We start from the raw sequence: 22,725 nt of genomic DNA, 5'->3' as shown, positions 1-22,725 counted from the left end.
GCATACCCCCGCGACCCTAATGAGGAGAAGCGGCATAGAAAATGGATGGATGGACTTCCTTGTTATAAATGCACTTCTTCTCAGTGCCAGTAGATGGCAGTGTGGTAGTGGTGGTAATCTCATTTTAAACTGGACTGATCCTCAAGCATGAGGAAAAAAACAACATAAAAGTGTTCTAGTCTTCCACGGTATATCTTCCATCATTAAGCACAAGTGGCTTCTTAGGTAATAAATTATTTATCAGATTTTCTGTGATAACTAAAGTTATCTTGAGTGTGTGGGCAGGGATGACACTTTTAAAATGAGCTCCACCACATTAGCAGTTATCTACTTTGTGTCTGTGTAATTCTTGTAGCAAAACTTATAATTCCATCATCGCTTCCCTGCGGGCCTTCCAATATAACACGTTATTGCTCCACAGCAGAAGATTCTGGCGTTATTATCTGGCGAGCGCGCTGCACGTCTCCCACTAACCTCCCCTCTCCTTTCAGAATTAATAAAAACGGTTTTAACATGTCACTTTTGGTGAACAAGCCCATGCGGCATGCAGCAGGCTACAGGGGCTTTCTCTCTCCTCAAGGTGGAAATTATTTATTGCTTCTCCTGCCGTGTAGATGTAAAAGTTTAATGCCCCCGTGAAAGGAGGCTTTACATGCAAATGCGCGCGTAATGTACTTTCTCCTTTCCTCACCGCTTCTCCTCTTTTCCCGCCGTCTCCCGCCTCTAAAAGCTATAGGAACGAGGCGGCCTCGGCCACATTGTTCCACACCGCTTCCTCTGCTACACTATAAATAGATCAACTTACATTGGATTTTACGGCCGAGATCCCTCTCAATATTTCAGAGGCCCACCACTAAATTGAGCATTAATCATTTATTCCTCACTCGGTCATCTCATTTTGTACGTACGCTCAAAGGTCTCCGACACAATCAGATGCTTTGTATATTTTGGAGTACATGGAAACGACAAATAGTGTGCAGCTTCATCTGATATTTTTTTCCTGGATACGTCATATGTTGGTCACTTTGTTGCTAGGCAAAATTCGAGAAGCACAATCGAGTTAAAGTTTATTTTTTTACTCTACCATGTATGACATGCTGTAAAACTGAGGTACAATTTTAAATTCGACAAAAAATGTGGGTTACACAAAAGTTACACAAAAAAGCCTACGTTGAAAGTTCCAACCGCAGTCAAGACAGGAGAGGTCAGTTGAAAAAAAATATCAATAGATTCATTTCTTAGGTTTTTTTTTGGTGGCACTTCTTCCACAAAAAGGATGAGCGTCAACAGGGGTTGTTCAGAGAAGAAGAATATAAACAGAAGTTACGTCACGGACCAAAGGAGTTCAACTGTACTCTGTATTGTATATAAAATACCTACAAAATAAGTATTTGCAAGTTGTCCCTGTTACAAACATATGGACATGTTTATTCTAACAGAGAAACTGAATGTGTACAAATAACTTGAAATAAAGGCAATACATACATTTGGATTAGATTGTGTGAAATAAGTATTTGATGGCAAAGCAAAACGTGCCTTGGTACTCGGTGGAGAAATGCTTGTTGGCAAGCACAGAGGTCTCATGTTTCTTGTAGTTGGTCACCAGGGTTCCACACATCTCAGGAGGGATTTTGGTCAGAGAAAAAGAACGTTTCCGCTCCTAAAGAGCTCAATTTCGGTCTCATGTGACCAAATGACATTCTCCCAAGCCTTGTGTGAGTCATTCAAGTGTTCAGACGGACCCGTGCATGTGCCAGGCAGGCAGGATCTCATTACAGCAAAGTGTATCACTAATACTTTTCTTGTGCTCCCAACTCCCCTGACATCATAAGCCAACCTCCCTTGTAATCCTGGGCTGGGCCCTCACCTTTCTCATGATTTTGAGTGTATTTTTTTTCCTTCTGTCCATCTCTCTGTTGCAATAAACCTACCAGAATAATACAATTTTCACTTGTCACAAGAAGATGAATGAGAACGAGGTAGCCTCATCTCATTCCATCAGCGCTCCCCATTCACTTTGTTCCAAATATGCCTTTAGACATCCACACTTATGTGTATGGGGATTATATAATCCTCTCTGTCACATCTATACGCTGCGCCTTGGCAGGAAGGGCGGCCTGATGGGGGCGTACGCGTGTGCCACACCACAGATGCAGGAAGTTGACGTTGTTTTCACACCCAGGATGACAAAATACTGTTCTTGACCTGCAAGAACCTGCATGAGAACATTCCAAGGCTGTCTGCTGTGTTTGATAGTGATGTAATATTTCATTGTAGATGTCTGCATCAGCCTTCAGATTGGGCTGGTGTTATGTAACAGTCCAAAAAAAGCTCAGGAAGGCCTGAGAGAGGATAAAAATAGAACGGTGGGCACGACAGCATGGTGCTATATTTAGCAAAGACATCCTCATGTCTATGAATAGCAGGGGATGTTTATATTGTTCCTAACTGTGTCTTGTACTCGCCAGGACATCTCCACATTAAGTCAAACGGACGCTCTCTGAGGCCTGGCTCGCTGCTTCATGAAACTTGTACACATGATTCCTTATTCCATTAGTCATCGCCAACTATTCCTGCATGCAGCATCTTCTTCTTCACTTGTGATGAGCTTATAAGCACGAGCCAGGGAAATAAAAGTGGCATATACGGTCGCTCGGGGAGCAGACCAGCCTCTCATTGGGGCTCAAGTGATATTAACTTCATGCTGAGCTTGTTCAAGTTGACTTTATTGCTTCGGAGACACTGAGCGCCGAGCAGGCGGTCCCGCAGCAAGAAGAGCGACCAAATGTGTGATTCCCTCCGTGGTGCATCTCCAAGTGTTACGTTAAAATAATACAGCAATCTGCTCTGCTTTATGAGATGTCTGTTTAGTCCTAAAATGTAAGGCTCAAGTTGTAAAAAAGACAAGATTTAAACTTAAAGGTAGTTTGGGTCGCGTAAACGTCACTTTGTAGTTGTCATATGACATCAGTCAGCTGACATTAAGCGCCCCTCCGGATTCGCGCTTGCTCCCCCGCGGCGTTTCAAGCTACACAAGAAGATGCAACTTTCATCTTTATTAATGTGATTATGGATGAACTAACTCTGCGGTAAGACGTCTACATCTATAACGAAAGTTATCTGTTCGCTTGTAGCGACTAGTTACGTAGAAAAAAGTGTATTGTTTACTGGCTTTGCTTGGCGTCATGAACTCTCCTACAGAAATCAGTGTTTTCTACACGTTCGCTTCTTAAACTATTATTTCATGATGAAATTAAAAATGTGCCCATTGGTGAAACCTTTTCAATATGTTGCCTTGACTTCGGCTGCATTGTCTTTTGCATCATCATTTTAAATTCTTGTATATGGGTAATGTTTAATAGCAAATGCTAACTGGATGTAATACATGAACTGTGTGCCCTAATGAACGTTACATGGCTAATTTGACTGACATATTACCAGTACTCAGGTTATGTACACAACTATTTAGGAGTTATGTGGAATTATCTTTATTTCCATGTTGAAGTGAATTATGATAGCAACTACTTTACCTGTAAACTTTGAAAATGTGAATGTGAAATACTAATCATTAATATTTACAATAGAAGTTCAGAGTTTACTGGTTACATTTTGTATATGTTATGTTTTATGGAAAGAAGTAGATCATTTTGACTTGTACTTGCATGCTACTCATATTTTTAATGAAATAAATATAGTAAATATATATACTTTCTATATTTATAGTAGTAGGTAGATCTTTGGGACTTGGTCATTTTAAAAGTAGCTCGCAGGCTAAAAACGTGTGAGCACCCCTGGTCTACATGGATGATCTTGTAATATCCAATTGAATATACAATAGCATACACAAGTCTCCACAGTGAAGAACATCACTTTTTGGTTCTTTTTAGTTAACGTTTTGCCCTTCGTTTCATCTCCAGGCCTAAAACACTCTGATGGCAGTTTGTCAAAACAAGGAAAGTGAAGACAAGGAAAGTGAAGTGAAGTTAAATATCGTAAAATGCTCAGAAAGCGAACACATTCTGCTGCAACCATCATCAAGGATAAAGATGGTACCCATGAACGTGTGAAGGGATATGGTCCTATGAAATGGGCAGTGATAACTCAGTAGCGCCGTGGCCTCACTCATGAGACTTCCTCCTCCCAATAAGCCTGTCTCTCTCTCTGTTAGTGTGCAAGACAGCCACAGGGAGAAGTACAGCGGTTGTTCTACAGCAATCTACAGTCAAATCTTTATTACTGTATTTTTTATGTGTGCTTGACATAGTGTTTTTAGGAATCATTTTATATAAGTTCCGATTTACATTGAAACTCGACTAGAAACAGAAGTCGTACGTAGGCCGAGGACCTTCCTACTGTATGCGCTCTAAAACAAGAAGCTGCCATGTATTAGCTATGTACAGTACAGTACGCGTGTGTGTGTGCGTGAAGCTGAACGTGCCAATTATAGCTTCTGTATTTAGCTTCTCCAAGTAGGAGGGGACTGTAATAATAATAATAACGCAGCGTTAAAAGTCATATGCTGATAAAACACACAGCGAGGAGAGCAAGCGGCGCTCATTAAATGTCGGACATGAGAGAGAGAGTAAAAAAAAAAAGAAAGAAATAAAATAGGAAGAGACTGGCTGTAATTAGCTACACTGTCACTTGTTAGAAAGAAGCCCCCGCACTGGCGCCGCATAGCATGATAGCATGCAGCCATTGTTCACTTTCTTTTCTTAAAAAAATAAATAAATAAAAATAAAACACCACCTGGGTGTTAAGCTTTTGGACAGATGGTAACAGAACCTCTGAGAAAAAGACTTTTGCTTCTAGGCCCGAGCATCATTTCTTGCTTCGGCATGCATTTGACAACCTGAATGTATTTAAATGTGACTATTTTTCAAGAAATATCATTTTTTTAAAATATCGCTAGCAATGTTGGTGCATGCTCCATGAAGTGTATGTGCAGTAAGCTAATGCTAAGCTAGTGCTAATTAATAAAAAGGCATTTCATACAAACGCTACATCTGACGCCTTGGATGACTTATATAAAATGCACTGACTGGAGAACATCTACACTGTCACTAATGTGGGAACTTCAGCCCCGGTGGACTAAAACCACAACATTCTATGAGCCTAAATACACTCGAATTTTGTATTTGAGACTGGAGCTCACAGATAAAACTGCTGGCAACTCCGTCCAGTTGCCAAGGACGATTAAACAATGCCAGAGCTGGAGCAAAGATGGCCGTGAAAGCTACAAGCTTATTGGAGAGCAGCCTTACAGGCTCTGACGTATGCAAATGCAGTAGATCCCCGACGATTTGCGGTTGCATTCCAAACACACATTTGTTATCATCGAATTTCATCATGATCCTTCAATATCATTCATCAGTAGTGAGTGCATATGCATTTTACAGTGGAAATGTGTTTAACAAGTGTGAGAGGCATATTATAGGGTTAAGAGTATGAAAAACACACTAGGAGGCATACATTTGTTTATAACACAAAAACAAGCACAAATAAGTGATTTTGATAGTAATATTTATTGAAATATTCATACAGAAATAGTCATTTTGAACCAGTCTATGGTGGCTTCCATACAAGAAGAGTCAAAGCTGTGCTGCTTTGTGAAACCCAAACAGATGGCAAATTCACTCGTTGGTGTGTCTGTTACACAAGCGTCATGCAAATGCCATCAACAGCCAACATGAAGGCTGAGGGAACGCAAAGGCTCGTTTCACGAAAGCTTAGGAAGACCGACGGTTTCATTCTGCAGCAGGAAACTGACCTGTTGTCATTTGGTGATGGGATTGTCGCCACTACACACGTCCAGAGTCCATACAAGCCTCGTTTCAAACAAGCAGTACGGTTCAGATCATTTTTCACTCATTTTCTTGCCTTTGTGTTATAAAAATGTCCCACTTTACAACTTTTGCCACTTTCTTGGGGCGCTCTAACGTTTGACTTTGGAACTGTGACACTGGGAGGAACCAGAAACAGTATTTTCAGTGTTTCGGGGACCATGGATTGTTCTGTTTGAAGTAACCTTAGACTGGAATCTGCTACAGATAAAAAGCCAAGATTTACCACCACTAGGGGTGAGATTTCCAACCGTACCGCCCCCAACTTTATACAACATTGAGAAGCACCAAAACCGAGATTTTGGTTATTTTAGGGATTATTCACTTGGTCATAACTTTTGAAAAAGATGTCACAGAGGAAAACTTCTACCACCTCATTTTCAGGGCTGAGCTTTCCAGGGGGTCCACCCATCCCCTGTGATGGCCTAGAAGTTTCGGAATCAGGATTTTGGGAGGCAAAAAGCACCATTAAAAGAACTATCCAAAAACTAGGAATTATGATTGAAGGACGATTTAAAGCTTTTGTTTCTTGTTTGCGTACCGAACTGTACTGCTTGTGGAAACACGGCTATCAAGAGCTGGGATGAGTCTGACAGAAGTGCGTGACCTTATGGTAATAAAAGAAAGAAGTAAACAAAACTTTCATTTTTAGGATAAGTACTAATGTGAGATTTTTAAGGCAAAGCAGTCCAAAGAAAAATACTGTCACCGGTCTTCGAAAATAGTCTAGACATGCAAACTCAATGCATGCTTGGATGAAAGACGATACTCAACACGAGCATTCCATGGAGTCACGTTGTTTACACTATAAGATACAGTCAACATGTTACACGTGTCACATGACATGAATGAAGCCATGGACAGTTATCATCTCCTCCAACGCTCCGCATTGTTCCTCCTACAGCACCTCAGAGCATTACTGATTTCACACATCGGCATGTGACCAAACTCTCCCCCTCGCTAGTCAATCGTTCTTCCACCCATGGGCACTCTGGAACACGCCAACAGCCGCATCAGCCAATAAAAATAGACGGTTAACAACGTCAACCAAATATGGAGTGGTCACCGATGCATATGCCAAGAGGCTAATGTATGCTAGGCTTTGCTAGCGTCTCGATTGGAACTACACCTAGAAATCCATTTTCTAAACGTAGATGACCCATGCTGCTCACGTTACCACCAACATAAAAGCTTTCCCACTGCTTTAAGGCCATGTTCAATGAATATTTACCACCTGGCCAAGGTACAGCCCACAGGCTCTTTGTCTTTTTTTGTGGACTAATTTGGAGTGTTCCTGTTTCTTTCTATCATGAAAATGTGTCAAATGTAACTGTGGAGAAGCAATCGCTGGTAAATATCATCTTTATTTGGACTTACTGGATTCATTTGGTATTTTTCTATTGCTTTCTATTGTGAAATATAAAAGTGGAGGAACAATTGCGTTCATTAAAGGGATAGTTTTACAGTAGTTTTTAGATTTTTTTGACATGAAGTTGTATGACATCCCCGTCAGCAGTGTAGTGCATCAACAATGACTTTCCCCCCCTGCTTGTCCGGTAAGTTCTGGTTGGCTTTTGTTCGTTGGCGGGGTCGCTTCTCAAAACAACATGCGTCGCAATAAGAGTCGCACATTTCCATCACAAAACCGCTGTCCACAAATAAAGTCAGACCTCACAATCGATCGGCGTTATTTTCTCCCCCTTCGTATCACTACGCGCTGCCGCCTGCGTACTGTATGTGTTCCACAGTGTTCACATGCACGGATGAAGACCGCTACGACGCGAGAGAGTTAAAGCGAGTTAAAGTGAGCACAAAAGAAAATGAGGACTTGCAATTATCTGGGCTGCAACAACAAAAATGTGTCTGCGTCGCCTATATAGTCCATTGCTTTCCTGTCACGGACATTACCATTTTAAATGTAGTCACATAATAGGCCTCTCTTTGCACATATTAGATGGTGTGACCAGAGCAGGCTGTCTAATCGCTAAACTATCACCTCGCTTGCGGCCTTGCATTCTTCTATCACAACCCTTGGCACATTTAGGACTGGCCAGCGTCAACCAGCTAAGACCTCTGCGTTATACACGCATTGAAAGCTGAGCTAGAAAAAGGGACTTCTGATCTGAAGTGACTCGGACTTGCTCCTGCACCCCTGTAGAAGACGAGTCCCCACAGATGTGTCTGATTCTTCCCGGTACATTAAACTATTAAAATTGAGCTATCGTTTCCCAGACTTATTTGGAAGCATTAAAGATAACGAACCAAAAAGCGACAAAATCTAACAGCTATCGGGAAACTTTGGCTTCTTGTTCTATTATACGAGCTATGAAGCGGGAGCCATAGTGGTTAGGATGAAACAGCTTTGTGTGTGTAGTGCACACTTCAGCCAGGACAATTACGTTATTATTAGTATTATTTTTATTATTGTCACCGACGTTGTCTCCACATTTCTATGAGTGTGCTTCCAGTTGCAATATATATGTTATTCAAAATAATAATAATCAGTCAAAATAACAATGTGAACATAATGGCAAATGCGAGTCCAAGCTGTCCCTCCTCTCTCTCGGTCCCCGCTCTAACTCCATCTGACGATGTTAGGCATCAGTGTATTCTGTTCCATAAAGGTGTATCCCTTTGGGTTTGTGCTAAAAGGAATGTCGCCAACACTCGTTTCGCAGTCAGACATGTTTACTTTCCTTACCCCAGCAGTGAACACCGAAACAGGTGATGTAACGTGCGCAGCAGTTGACAGCTGGTGGCAGCGCGCAGTGATACGAAGGGAGAGAAAATAACGCAGCGCGATTGTGAGGTCTGACTTTTTCATGGAAAACGGTTTTGTGACTCTTTTGAGCGCGTGTTGTTTTGAGAAGCAAAACGCTTTAGTTAAGTGACCCCACCAACTAGCCGGAACTACTTTCTTCAACACCGAAAAACGACCAGAACTCAGCTCACCGGACGAAGTGGGGGGAAAGTCATCGTTGATGCACTACACTGCTGATGGGGACGTCACACAACTTCATGTCAAAAAAATATGAACTATCCCTTTAAATGACACATCTTCATGTTGACATTGTGGGATAATTCGGAGTCTTTCTATTGTAGGGCTGCAACTAACGATTATTTTCCTAGTCGATTAATTGCGGCAGCTCTATTCTATTGCTTTCTATTCAACTGCGGAGGAGCGATTGCAATACAGTTGGCTACACTGCACATGTGCACGTGTTTGTATCCGTGTACATATGACATATTAGCATATCTACATGGGTTGGTTTTAAATCAAAATCAAAAATATCAAAGTGACCCCTGCATTCATGATTTTTCAATATGAGGCCCTCGGGGGAAAACGTTTGAGCCCCCGCACTAGAGTGTTAGCAGCACAGCCTCATCGGGCTTTTTTCATGTTTTTTGACCAAAGAATCTGCACACTTGTTAGCATGTGAGGCTAATGATGTGGCCTAGAAACATAACCTGTCGTTTGTTGTGTGTCCAAGGAGCACATCATTAGCTTTCCCCTCTGTCATGTCTATCTATAAATAATTCCCGATCATCCAAGCTAGGCTGCAAGCACTTGAAAGATGCCAAACTCTTATTTCGTTGTGACACGCGGCAGCTATAACGAGGTCATACGAGACGGAGCGATGCGATTCTTTTTTTTTTTTTTTTAAAGTGCTGATGGTCCAATGAATAGCAAGTGACATGAAAGCAGTGTTTCTGTGAGAAGAAGCCTCGCTGGTTGTTATGCAAGTGCCATGCATGTTTCATATGCGAGTACATGTGCAGGATGCACAGCATATAGCAGAGAGAGGATAGCGGGGGCGACACTGAAGTTGTCGTCATGAATAAATGAAATGCTTCATCTTTCGAGAGAACCTGGAAAAAATGTTCCCCGTCAAACACAAATTACTACTGCATACTACAGTATATATTGTACATTCACTGGACATAACATTAGGTACACCATTTCATGAGATCCGATCTGAAAATTCAGCCCCAAGACAATAATGTTCACTTTTGCTTAACAGATAGGTATTTATTTAACAGTTTGTTTATGATTATCTGATCTTAATGAGAGCTGTTAAGAATTGTTTTGTTATTTACGTACATGAAGTGGCCAAAAAATCTTAATATTATGAAATAATCAGTCAAATATCAGCCAAGAAGAGTTGTACTATCTCAAATTTATTTAATTAGAAAAATATTTTTAAAAAAATTGGAAATTCCATTTAATGATCTTTTTTTTAAAAAATGCAATGCATGCTGCATTGCATTTTTATTAATAACACAATAGTGTTATGTAATAACACTATTTTGTATTGCTTGTGTGTTTATCATAATTATAAAAAAGAATATTAAATTTAAAAAAAACATCTTATTTTATTATTTAAATAATGAAATAACTTATTTGGAGATCAGGTCAGGAAAAAATATCAAAATAAAAATCAGCACAAAACATATTAAGGCTGCAACTAATGGTTATTTTTATCTTAAGCTTGTTGGTTAGGCCGTAGATGGACCAAATCAATAGGAACCAACCACAAAAAGTCTGCAACGGGGTCTGCAACGTATCAGAAAAGAGGCAAAAATGTTGATCACTCTTTTCCAAAGCCAAAGCGGATGTGTGTGAATAACTTATTTTGCCTAAAACACAAAGATAATAGGTCTGCTTTTTTGAATGACTAAAACAAACCAAATAAATTCACATTTGATAGGCTGAAATCAGAGGATATTTACATTTTTAAACAAAAAAAACTATTAATCGAATGGCAAAATAGCTGTCCATTAATTAGATAATCAATTAATCATCAATTAATCAATTAATTGTTGCAGCTCTAAAACATATTGTCACATTGACACGACTCTCACTGTAAAGTCAACATTATTATCTTTGGAAAAGCTGAATTTGTTGACGGTGTACCTAATGACGCGTCCTGTGTATTTATTTAAATTTAAAAAAAGTCAGGTGCTACATTTGTCCAATCCAGTCACACAGGTGAGTACAAATAAGAATAAAATAAAAGAGTATAAAAGTCTGTCAGACCACCCGGTAGGACCCTCTTCATTCACTCCTTGGCCATCAATGAGATGCTACACTTAAAGTTGCTACCGAGTGTAAGTGATGACGATTAGCACGCACGTGAACACATCAAGTCATCGAGTTATAAAAAATACAGGCCTGTCGTTCATTATTTAAATATGAATAACTCAACATATGAACATGAATAAGGCCTGTTAGTCATCATTTAAATATGATTACAGGCCTCCGTACAAAATAGAAGAGTTAGATCAGCCAGAAAGAAGCAGCATTACACATAATAAATAAGATAGTATATCATATGAGTCGATACACAAAAAGAAGGCCAAGATTTGTACAGTGTATAAATATATAAGAAAACATTTTACAAGCATGTGTAGGAGCTATACAAGGACTTTGAGGAGTGACGCTAGAAAACGTTGTAAACCGTCTCTCAGGTGGACGTCATGATGACTGCTTGGGGCCCAAAATGTTACAATGTACACTTTGTATGCACAAGTGCTTCTTTGTGCTTCTGTTAAATGAAAAAAAAAAAAAACACACGCACATTAAGACAAGAGGGCTTCACCCTAGACGTGACACAAAGTGACAGTGCAGTTTGGGGATGGACAATTTCCTGACTTTTAAGGAGGGGGGTGCACAAATAATCACCACACCTTGCTTGGGATTGAAAAGTGGCCCTGAAGGGTTGCCAGCTATGCCCCTTAATTACACTTTTAATCTTAACTTTGAAGCCTGTCATCAATTATCACTCATTTCTATTCAATTTATCCTAACTTTTACCAAGAATCACAAACAAAAAATATAAATTTAAAGATACACGCCGTAACCCATAGCAAGACAAACACAGAGAAGACGATTATAATGTTTTTTCCAAAATACTACTGATTTGTGTCAAAGATGTGCTACGTTGTTCATGCTGAATGTATTCCTTATTTGTAGTAATTTACCAGTACCACAAATCTATTCATCCAAAACCACTGAAACAGTGGCAAATATGTCAAGTTTGGTGTTTCATAGCCACCTTAACAGCGAGCGAGCTTGTTTTACATGGATTTATTGAAGAAATATAGTAAGGACAGAACATATTCATTGTAATATTTGACATCTTATAAAGGCATTAATAAGCTTTTGGAAATGAGCTAGCTTACCTGACAAACTACCATTTTGGGGAAGCCATATCCTGGGATAGTCAGATGGCTGTCACATGACAACCACTCCAAAATCTTTCCTAAACGTCACTTAGGGACTTCCTGAACTCAGGTCAAGCATAAAACTGCATAGGGACCATCTAACTACATCTACAACTACATTTACCAATTAAAGCTACAGTTACATAGTCTCTATATCTTCCTGAAAACAAACCAAAAAAATAGGGATGCTCTGATCGATCGGGCCACCGATTAGTATCAGCCGATTTCCATAAAAAACGTGATCGGCATGTGCCTTTCACAGCCAATCGGCAACAAACCTGATGTGTGCTGTGTCACGTAGTGTTGCCAACACCCGTATTGAGTCGACAAGGGACGCACTTTGTCCCGTATTGCCGCGAGCCCAACACTAGTCTGTAAAACCTCAATGGCCTCGGTTTTGACAGCTTGACACAGGCTACGCCAATCGATACCAGCGTGTTTGATCACTCCCCTATCAAACCTATTGCTGTTCGACTTTTCTTGCATCTTTCAGGAGGGGGGCGTGGCTCAGGTGGTAGCGTGGTCGTCTACAAACTTGAAGTTTCCGGGTTTGATCCTCCGTCCTCCTGTGATCGAGTCGAAGTGTCCTTGGGCAAGATACTGAACCCCCAAGTTGGTCCTGATGCTGCGTCATCAGTAAAATGTGATAGCAGTGTCAAAGCGCGTTTAGCGCCTTGGAGGAAGAAAAGCGCTATACAAGTGAAAGACCATTTATCATGATTTGCCTAGCTGTCACTGGTGGCAGCTAACTAGCTAAATAGCTAGACTTATCTGCATAGCTCCTCGTCTTCGGACTCTTTTTAAAACAAACAAGCAATGCGGTTAGTTTGGAGCTCGTTTTTGTCCCACGGGAAAGCTACAAGTGGATATCACGTTAAAGGGTACGTACTAACTGTTTCAAGTGTCACTGATGAACTTTACTATCTTGTTGTCATTATACTAATTATGTCCTGTCCTCTAAACACTATTTGTGTGGCTGTTTAATGAACATAAACACAAGGTGTGTCCAGCCTTATGATGGTGATACTATCAGAGGGGTCTCCTATCTTGCCAGCTGATTTTAAGTACTTGTAACTCACCAAAGGATCAAAGAATATATGCTTCAACTCTTCATAGTTTTTTGTAATAACTGCTCAATTGGAATTCTCTAACAGCGCCCCTAGCCAATAGCACTCATCATAGATACAGTAATTGAAAAATGTACAGTTAATCCATGTGATCGCTATCGGTATTGGCCGATCTCACTCATGGATGATTGTATCGGAATCAGCAGCATAAAACCCTAATCTGAGCATCCCTAAAAAAAAAAAAGTAGTGATAGTAGGAACAGTAGTTTGATTTTTACATTTTTTTTTTACTCAGATATGAAATGAATTAGAAGACTCTCAGTGAGTAATTTGAGCATCATCAGTTTTTATAATTATAATTGATCAGTTATGGCGATTATAACCTGAGCTGTCCGATGCTTGCAAAGATTGTGGCTCCTGGCAGGAATGCCGTCATGGCAACATAGAGCTAGCTGCTAACCTTTCAGCGCCACCTTTCATTATACTGTACTCCATCCTGTATGCTGTGTTTCCAAAGGATGAAAATGGCTAACTGCTAGTCAACTTTAGCAGCCAGTAGTGGCTTCACTTCCTCATTTAAAAAGTGTTGTTGCTACCAAATAAATGTTTGGTCACCTGATCATTTAGCAAACAATGTGTTCGGGATCAGATTAATTCTGCTTTATGCTTCTGCGTAGTCACCACGATGACACCGTCTGACGCCGTCGAGAGCATGTTCTGTCTTGGGGTTGCAGAATTTGTGTGTGAATTTCTCTTGGAGATGGAAAAAAGTACCTGTCTGATGAGTCAGCTCAGTGAGATACCATGACACTTGTCTACGACGTGACTATGTCTCAATTTGCGCTCTTCTGTACTTACACTTGTTCGAGTCATAATGGTGAGTGTGCAGTGATGGACACTTACCACCCTCAGTCGTCACCATTTTGGCTACATTAGCGGAAGGGGAGGGACTAACTGGAATGGTGGCTGAGGTGGCTGAGCGGTGGAAAGTAGTAAATAGAAGAAGACGGCGTGAAGAAATATTGCGACCCTCATTTCCATGATGGCAATGGATTTGGGACAGCACCCCACTGCCAAAATTTGCGCACTCAAATACGAAGTACACCGTGTCCACACTATGCTTACATTGAAGTGTACTGACAGAAGTATTCTGTTTGAGGCACAGCCATATACCTTGTTTCCTTTAGCACTCGTGAACAACAGTAATTAAAGAGAGAAGGGGAGTGTTATTGGAGCTGTGACTAACCAGTGTCACTTGTATTGCAAATGTTGATCCAAAATCAGGGGAGAAGGAGGGCTGAGCGGCCACTAAAAGAGTTGTATACACGCAGGAAGGAATGTACTAGAAGCTGACTCGTGCGGTTATATTGTTTTTTTTTGAGGCGCACGCAAAATACACGGGAGGGTTTGCAGGGGGAGTAGCCTCAACGCAGAAACATAAACTAGGGTTTAGACCAGGAGTGTCCAAAGTGTGGCCTGGGGGCCATTTGCGGCCCACATCTTGTTTTTTTTTATTGGTCTATTTTAAAATACAATTTCATTAGAAAACTAAAAAGTTGAAAAAATGTAAACGTTAATAATAAGAATAAGAAAAATAATAACACTAATAAGAAATTATAATAATAATATATAACACAAAGCTGACATGCAGTTTGTTTTTTGAAATATATATAACATCTTAACACAATAAATTTGTTTTGGAATGTTTACAAAATTAAAAAGATGAAAAACACCCTTTGATTTTTCAGTATGCGGTCCTCGGTGAAAAAGGTTTGGACACCCCTGGCATAGACTGTTCAGCAAAATAAGTCAAGTGAATGGGCTAAAGTGTTTAGTCAACACACCGAGAGGTAGGAAGATGAAGGAAATGAAAGCAAAAAGACAAACTGGAGTCGAGTTCCGTTGTGAAATGTGCTGAGCTTCAATTCCATGATGGCGCCTGTGAACAGAGCAAAAAAGTAAGGCTGGTTGAGTCCCTGCTGCGGTGTCACAGTCCTGAAGAGCCACGTTGAGGCGGGCAGATGCAGCAGCATGTGTTCGTCACAGAAAGGTGGCAGCGGTAGGCAGTGGCGGAATGGACGGTGGAGAGGGACAAAGCCCTGAGTGCGGGACGACGAGTGCATGCTTCTCTTTAACTAGCACATGCTCCATTGAATAAGAGACTATATAGTTAAAACACTCTACGGAAGAAGTCACGCACTGCAACACTGCATCCTCACGCTGATTGCTGGAAACCTTTCCTCCTTTCCAATTTGTAAACATTTATTTTTGGAGAGACACAGTTTGGTGACAGAAGTGGGATCCAAAATAAACATCAGTCTGTTCCTTGCAGTTCGGCTGAGCTCACGCCCACCACCAACTTCTCTGAACAGCACCCACTCAAGACGAGTTCTGTCTTCTAAACGTGGAAGCGTACACCTTCGTGGCGCTCCAAGTGTGGCAGACCTCATGGGCTGCTAGCTCAAAACTTCCAGTGAACATTTGGAAGAAGAAGAAGAAGAAGAAAAGAGGCAAGCAGAGGCCGAAGAGACGACGCCTTTGAACCTTAGATCCGGCTTACCCGTCTGGCGAGGAGAGGATGTAGCGCTGGTGGGGGGCACGGGGTGTAAGGAGGCGGAAGAGGTCCGGGCTTGATGCCTCGCGTCCTCATGTAGGACAGGAACTGGTCTGGGATTTCAGCAAGCACTTCTTTGGCCAGGCGCGCCATGCTGAGGATGTGATTGCCTCTGCGGTCGATGTAGTCTCGGAAAGGGACAAACTACAACAAAGACAGGAAAAAACAATGTACGGTATAATAAAACTGGAAAATAAGTATTTGATCCCCTGCAGATTCTATTTTTTGACAAAAAATGTTCTGAGTAAGCAATTTATTGCGAACAAGCATTAAAGTGAAATAGGGTGTTCATCAGCTGATCAAAAGTTTAAGACTACAGCCTCTAAAAGCCAAAATCTTGGCAAAAATGTGGATTCAATGTCATTTTCTGTCAGGTATTCACACTGTCATGATCTCTTGATGGCAAAGGCAAAGGAGCTTTCTCTCTTCGCACAAGGTCGGATTGTTGAGCTGCGCCATTGCTGCTGAGGTTGGACGCATTAAGACCGTCATTTGAAACTTCTTCAAAGATCCTGAGGGTTAAGTCAAGTGGTAGACCCCAAAAAAAGAGCCGTTTGGAATTTGCACAAGATCACCCAACATGGGACATTGAAAGGTGGAAGAAAGTTTCATTCTCTGATGAGAGAAAAAGGAACCATGACGGTCCTGATTGCTTTCAACGTTACTGGCATGACAAGGAAATCCCACCTGAGATGTTTTCCACACAGCACAGTGGAGGGGGCGTCTTCATGTTCTGGTGTACTTTTTCTTTACTGGAACAATCAGGTTGTGCAGGGGGCATCCCTCATCACTGAAGGCCCTCGTCTGTGTGGTAATGACTGGCTTTGTCAACAGGACAATGCTGCAGTTCACAATGCCCGCCTGACAAAGATTTTCTTCCAAAGGAATAACCTCCCTCTTTTAGACCATCCTGTGTGTTCCCCTGATCTAAATCCAATTGAGAATATTTGGGGATGGATGGAAGGGGAATTTTACAAAAATGGAAATTAAGCCATCTTCACCACCTGGACAACATTCCCACTAGTTTTCTGGAAACACTGGCATCAAGCATGCCCAAACCAATGAGGTGATTCTTTTTTGAAAATGTTATTTCTGTTTTAGGGGGGATTTCGTTTTTTTTTAGCTATGGTCTTAAAGTTTTGATCAGCTGATGAACACCCTATTTCACGTTAATGCTTGTTTGCAATAAATTGCTTCCTTTTGTCACACTCCGTTCATTTGTTCTTTTTGCATTTTGAAGCTCTACTTAGAACTTCTCGACCAGTCCAGGGTGTACCCAACCTAACACCCAAAAGTCAGCTGGGATAGGCTCAAGGCTACCCCCGCGACCCTAATGAGGATTAAGCGCCATAGCAAATGGATGTATGGTTACTTACAACTTCCTTAAGATCCAACAGTGCAAAATGTAAATTCTTGCCATTTTCAAATCACAGAGGTCAGACATTTCTTGTAGTTGTCCACCAGGGTTGCACACATCTCAGAAGGGATTTTGGTCAGTAAGACAGCCTCAAAACAGAATGTTTCCACCTCCATGTTTGACAGGAGTAATGTTGTTGTTGGACTCATAGTTACCATTTCTCTGGCTCCAAACACATGCACGCAAACACACGACAAAGATCTCAATTTTGGTTTAATGTAACCACATCACATTCTCCCAAGCCTTATCTGAGTCATTCAGATGTTGCTTTTCAAACTTTCGGACCTTGCGGGCCCTGCAGGATGTGAATCCATTACAGCAAATTGTCTTAGTAGTGCTTTTCTTGCTGACTGTGCTCCCAACTATCCTTAACATCATTGTCTAACTTCTCTCTTGTAATACGTTGGATGTTTGATTTCTTCCATTGATTAATTATTGCACCAATAGTGGTCTCTTTCTCACCAAGCTTCTTGTTGATATTCTTGTAGTCCATTCCAGTCTTGTGTAGGTCTACTATCTTATCCATGAGGTATTATGACAGCTCTTGGTCTTGCCTATGGTGGTGGAGAAGTTCGACTGGAAGTGACTGTTTCTGTGACAGATGTCTTTTACCCACTTCATGGACTAATTTGTGTGCTTCATCGACAGATAACCGGTCTGTAGGGTCAGAATGCTTGCTGGTTGGTAGGGGATCAAATACAAATTAATTCATAACCTTTATTTCATGTTTTACCATTCCCTTTTCCTCTGTTACAATAAACCTACCATTAAAATTATGCACTGTTCATATCTTTGAAAGGGGGTCAACCTGAAAAATCAGCAAGGGATCAAATATTTATTTTCCCCACTGTATATGATGAGGAATTGATGAGCTCATAGCACATCATTACAATGCCCTCTAATGGCATAGGAATGACATCGGAGCAATGTGTTTGTGCATTTTTGGAAATACTACTAATTCTTTCATGATTTGGGGATAGCCACCCACGATATTAGGATGTTATGTAGGGGTATCACAAGATCTCACGTCCCAAGGTGTACCGAGATTAAAATGTAACAAGATTTCTTGTTCAGAAAAAAAATGTCTTGTGGGCACTAGGCCTGGGATGATAATAAATTCATCACACACTAAATGAAAATGAACTGAGAATTTTGCCTCAAAGTATTGCCATGTGCATGTATGTCTGTTTGTCTCGTCTCTCACCTCCAAACAGGCAGGAAGAGAGTTCACTCTGTGCATTGGTTTCAGCACCTTGATGCGTTTGTTCCATAGAACAATGTCATGAACGGAGTGAGCCCTTTTTTCAGTCATAAAGTCTCTTTGTCTCGGTGGGTGGATGTGGGGCCGCTAGCATACACACAGAGTGCAGAAGAGTGTAACGTAGTGGAATTTACATTAATCGATTGCAATATATTGGCATATATTTTTTCATTGTACTTTTCTTGAAAAGTAATCTTGTCTTGTCTTGCTCTCGTAGACCCAATCTCGTGTATCGTCTCGTCCCGTGACACCCCTAATGTTATTATAATATTTTGCCAAAGATAACAACATTATCATGACAATAATGGATATCAAAATAATGACATATAGGAAGAAAACCACCTACAGAATATTACAATATCGATGCTACCAAAGATAGGACAACAGACAAAACCATTTTTGGACACATACTAAGCCTAATTGCAGGTAAACATGTTCATTGGGAAATACATATGTCTGGATACTGTGTAGTAAGAGATAATGATTGCTTTGTATTAGAAATTAACATATAATCTTCGATGACAGTGTACAGGGCACAAAGGAGATCACGATGTTGGGAAAACAGAAAGGAGCAAGAAACGCCGGAGGGCCAAATCCCATGACCTCTTTTCCCTTTAATCCCCGTGAAGACTTTGTGCTGAGTCGACAGCCACAGCCTGGGAATGTTTCATACCTGTACGATGTCCCTCTCGGCGTAGCGTCCTTGGGAGGAGATCCTCTCCTCATCTCCGTCTAGCTCGATCATTTCTGTGGGAGGAGAGCATCCGTTGAGTGGACGCGTCACACGCTAGCATGTGTAGGGTTGGGTATTGTTTAAATATTATCCAATACCGGTGCTATATTGGTATTAAACAGCTCCCAAACAGGTACTTAAAAGCATAGCTTTACATCCATCCCATCCAGCCCAATTAACTCTGCCGAGCAACAAGTTTAAAATAAATCTATTCAACTAGTGTACTACATTACTGCGTCTACTCGCTAGTAACATTTTTCACGAGTGAAGCTTCAACAAATTATGAATGATGTGTGTTGCCTTTGACTGAGAGAGAGCAGTAGTGTAGTTAGTAGTCTACTTAAGCCGCTAGTGCGCCACCAATTTGTGTGTTATAAAAGCGACGCTGGGCCACGTAATGTCGGAAATAAGAGCTCCTCCTCCGGTGTGACAACAGGGAATTTTCCCCTCACATGTGGCGTACCGGGGAGGCAACAATTACGGGGAAGAGCGGAGGAGCAAGGGAACAGAAAGAAGGGTTGAACAATGTGGGATGCCAGACGAGAATGGAGGATTATTGCCCCCCACACACACACACATGATTTGCACTCAGCTTACCATCAAATTCGGCTGGTCCGACCCCAACGATGATAATTGACATGGGCAGAGAGGCAGCCTGTAAAGGGTGGAGGAGAAAGAAGGCATCAGAGGCAGGCGAGGGGGTGTCTCTGAGTTGGGAGGTGGTGGGGGCTGCACTACAGTATTTGCTATCTGAAAGGCTGCAGACTGTCAGTGAAATACTCCTGCTAATTACAAGCTGAGTAGCACAGAGACAGGAAGACGCCATTGTCGCAAGGCAGCGGTCCAAATCAATCTGTGGACTTTTCTACTTCCATGTAAGTTAGTCGACTTTTTGACAGCTTTAAAATGACTCCTATTTACATAACACCCCCCCCCCCCCCCCCCCCCCCCCCCCCCCCCACACACACACACACACACACACACACACCACACCACACCACCCACCACCAATCACCTGCCCTCCGGCTGAGCAGACGCTATGATAAAATTGTTTATTTCGTCTTGGAGTGATGAATGTCTGTGTTCATTCCTTCATAACTTGTCTGCTTATTAGATGGATACCCAAATTGCCTTAGCTATGAGGGGAGGCCTGGGTGGGGCGGGCCGTGCGTCCTCAGGCGGCCATGTAAATAATTACTCCGGAATGGGAATTTCACAATAACGTTACATCACATGGCAGGGAAGGAGGAACGAGGGGGAGCAAACTCGTTAAAGACGCAGACGGAGGATAGGGGAGATATTACAGCTGATGGTGCAGGATTCAGGGGGAGAAGCGAGAGACACCCCCTTCTCTCCCCACAACATTACCAAGGACGTTTTCTAGAATAGGGGTCCCCAAAAATCCAACCACAGTAGATCCCCACTATTTGGAGGGGTCACGATCCAAGTCCACTAGCGAATAATGAAAAAACGCGAGCAATAAAGCCTGGACTACGCTACTACATCCAGGCGCAAATCCCCCCCCCCCCAACCCTCCTGCTAGCTTGATGTTGATGTTCCCCTCTGATTTTTAATCAACATTTGAGATAAAAGGTACTGTCTGCTGTTGTAGAAGAATAAAAAAGCATACGTTGACGATGGACTCTTTGGTCTGAGCCATATCCGTGATGACGCCGTCTGAGATGATGAGGAGGATGAAGTACTGCGAACCATCCGTCATTGCTGATGCATACCTGGCAACAAAAACAGGACAAATGACTCGATGATCATTATTTGTTACTTATGTTACAACCCTGGCCCCTAAGTATTATTTGATTTTTGGTTTTGTTTGGACTGATTGCTATATGGTGTGCAGATGTGTTTTTTTTTTTTTCTTTCTGTTTTGGAGGACCCTGGCTCCCCCGGATGGGTTGCAACCAACCTCCATAAGTGGCAGAGGGAGACAACAGGAAGAGCATATCCCATCTCTCTCCCCTCCTAACCAGCTGCACCGTTGCTTCTTGGACTTGCTAGGTTTTTGGACTGAAGGACGCTTTCTGTTAAAACCCTGCTGTTTTCCTTTATGGTACTGTAAATAAATTCACTTTACAATTCAAAATCTTAAGACCAGTTGAAAAATTGCTAAAATTTGCCTTTTGCACATTTGGATCTTAATGAGGTTTTAAGTAGAGATACAATATGCAAAAACAAGAAGGGGGAGTGAGACAAAAAGGTTTTTGAAAAAGTAATTTATTGGAAACAACAATTAAAGGCTGTTTATCAGCTGATCAAAAGTTTAAGACCATGGCTCAAAAAATAACAAAAAACTCTCCAAACCAGAACAAAAAATGTTCTCAGTAGGACTCAGTAATGAGTGGCTCCACCGTTCTTGTTCATCACATCAAAAATTGGTTCAGGCATGTTTGATGCGAGTGTTTCCAGGAGGTTAGTGGGAACATTGCTCCAAGTGGTGAAGATGGCTTCACGAAGGGCATCAACTGTCTGGAACTGATGGCCATTTTTATAAACTTCCCTTGCCATCCATCCCCAAATGTTGTCCATGGGATTTAAATGCGGGGAACATGCAAGATGGTCCAAAAGAGTGATGTTATTCTCCCTGAAGAAGTCCTTGGTCAAGCGAGCATTGTAAACTGCAGCGTTGTCCTGTTGAAAAACCCAGCTGTTACCACACAGACGAGGGCCCTCAGTCATGAGGGATGCCCGCTGCAACATCTGCATGTAAGCCTCCGCCATTTGACGACCCCGCACCAGCTAAAGCTCCGGTGTTCCACTGAATGCAAAAGCACCCCAGATCATGATGGACCCCCCTCCACTGTTCCGGGTAGAAAACATCTCAGGTGGGATCGCCTTGTCATGCCAGTAACGTTGGAAGCCATCTGGACGGTCAAGGTTACATTTTTTCTCATCAGAGAATAAAACTTTTTTCCACCTTTCAATGTCCCGTGTTTGATGCTCCCTGGCAAAGTCTAAACGGCAGTTTTGTGGCGTTGAAGGAGATGGGGTCTTTGAATTTGTTTTTTGTTTTTTAAACCCTTTTCCCGCAGATGCCGTCGGATGGTTATTGCGCTGCAGTCGGCACTAGTAAGGGCCTTAATGTGGGTGGAAGACCGCCCTGTGTCTTGATGGACAGCCAATCGGATCCTCCGGTTCAGCGCAGGTGTGATTTTTTTGGGTCTACCGCTTGACTTTTTTGTTCCATAATGCTCAGGATCTTTCAAAAAATGAAGAATGACTGATTTACTGCACCCAACCTCAGCAGCAATGGCACGCTGCGAGAGGCCTTGCTTGTGCAGCTCGACAATCCGACCACGTTCAAAAAGAGAAAGCTTCTTAGCTTTAGCCATCAGGAGGGCATGACAGTGTGAATGCCTGACAGAAAGTGAAACTTTTGAGCAGATTTTGGCTTTTATAGCCTGTGGTCTTAAACTTTTGATCAGCTGATAAACAGCCTATTTCAGTTTAATTGTTGTTGTCAATAAATTACTTTTTCAAAATGCTTTTGTCTCACTCCCCCTTCTTGTTCTTGCATATTGTAGCTCTACTTAAAACTTCATTAAGATCCAAA

The 22,725-nt window shown here is 41.7% G+C and overlaps 1 protein-coding gene across 4 annotated transcripts in view; it reads right to left on the bottom strand.

Moving 5' to 3' along the window:
* Nucleotides 1–6,057: 6,057 nt before the first annotated feature.
* LOC129181155 (copine-8-like) overlaps nucleotides 6,058–22,725 on the bottom strand; it is a 93,712-nt gene continuing 77,044 nt past the window's right edge. For all 4 annotated transcript variants that reach the window (XM_054775921.1, XM_054775923.1, XM_054775920.1 and 1 more), the window contains 5 exons: nucleotides 20,791–20,893; nucleotides 19,758–19,815; nucleotides 19,101–19,174; nucleotides 15,696–15,893; nucleotides 6,058–15,074 (listed from right to left, as the gene is read on the bottom strand). In XM_054775921.1, coding sequence (XP_054631896.1) covers nucleotides 15,057–15,074; nucleotides 15,696–15,893; nucleotides 19,101–19,174; nucleotides 19,758–19,815; nucleotides 20,791–20,893 — 451 coding nt within the window. In that variant the 3' untranslated portion in view covers nucleotides 6,058–15,056. The remainder of the gene's footprint in view (nucleotides 15,075–15,695; nucleotides 15,894–19,100; nucleotides 19,175–19,757; nucleotides 19,816–20,790; nucleotides 20,894–22,725) is intronic.

The sequence above is a fragment of the Dunckerocampus dactyliophorus genome, chromosome 5, assembly GCF_027744805.1.
Source record: "Dunckerocampus dactyliophorus isolate RoL2022-P2 chromosome 5, RoL_Ddac_1.1, whole genome shotgun sequence".
NCBI lineage: Eukaryota > Metazoa > Chordata > Actinopteri > Syngnathiformes > Syngnathidae > Dunckerocampus > Dunckerocampus dactyliophorus.
This window is presented reverse-complemented; position numbering and strand designations above follow the sequence as displayed.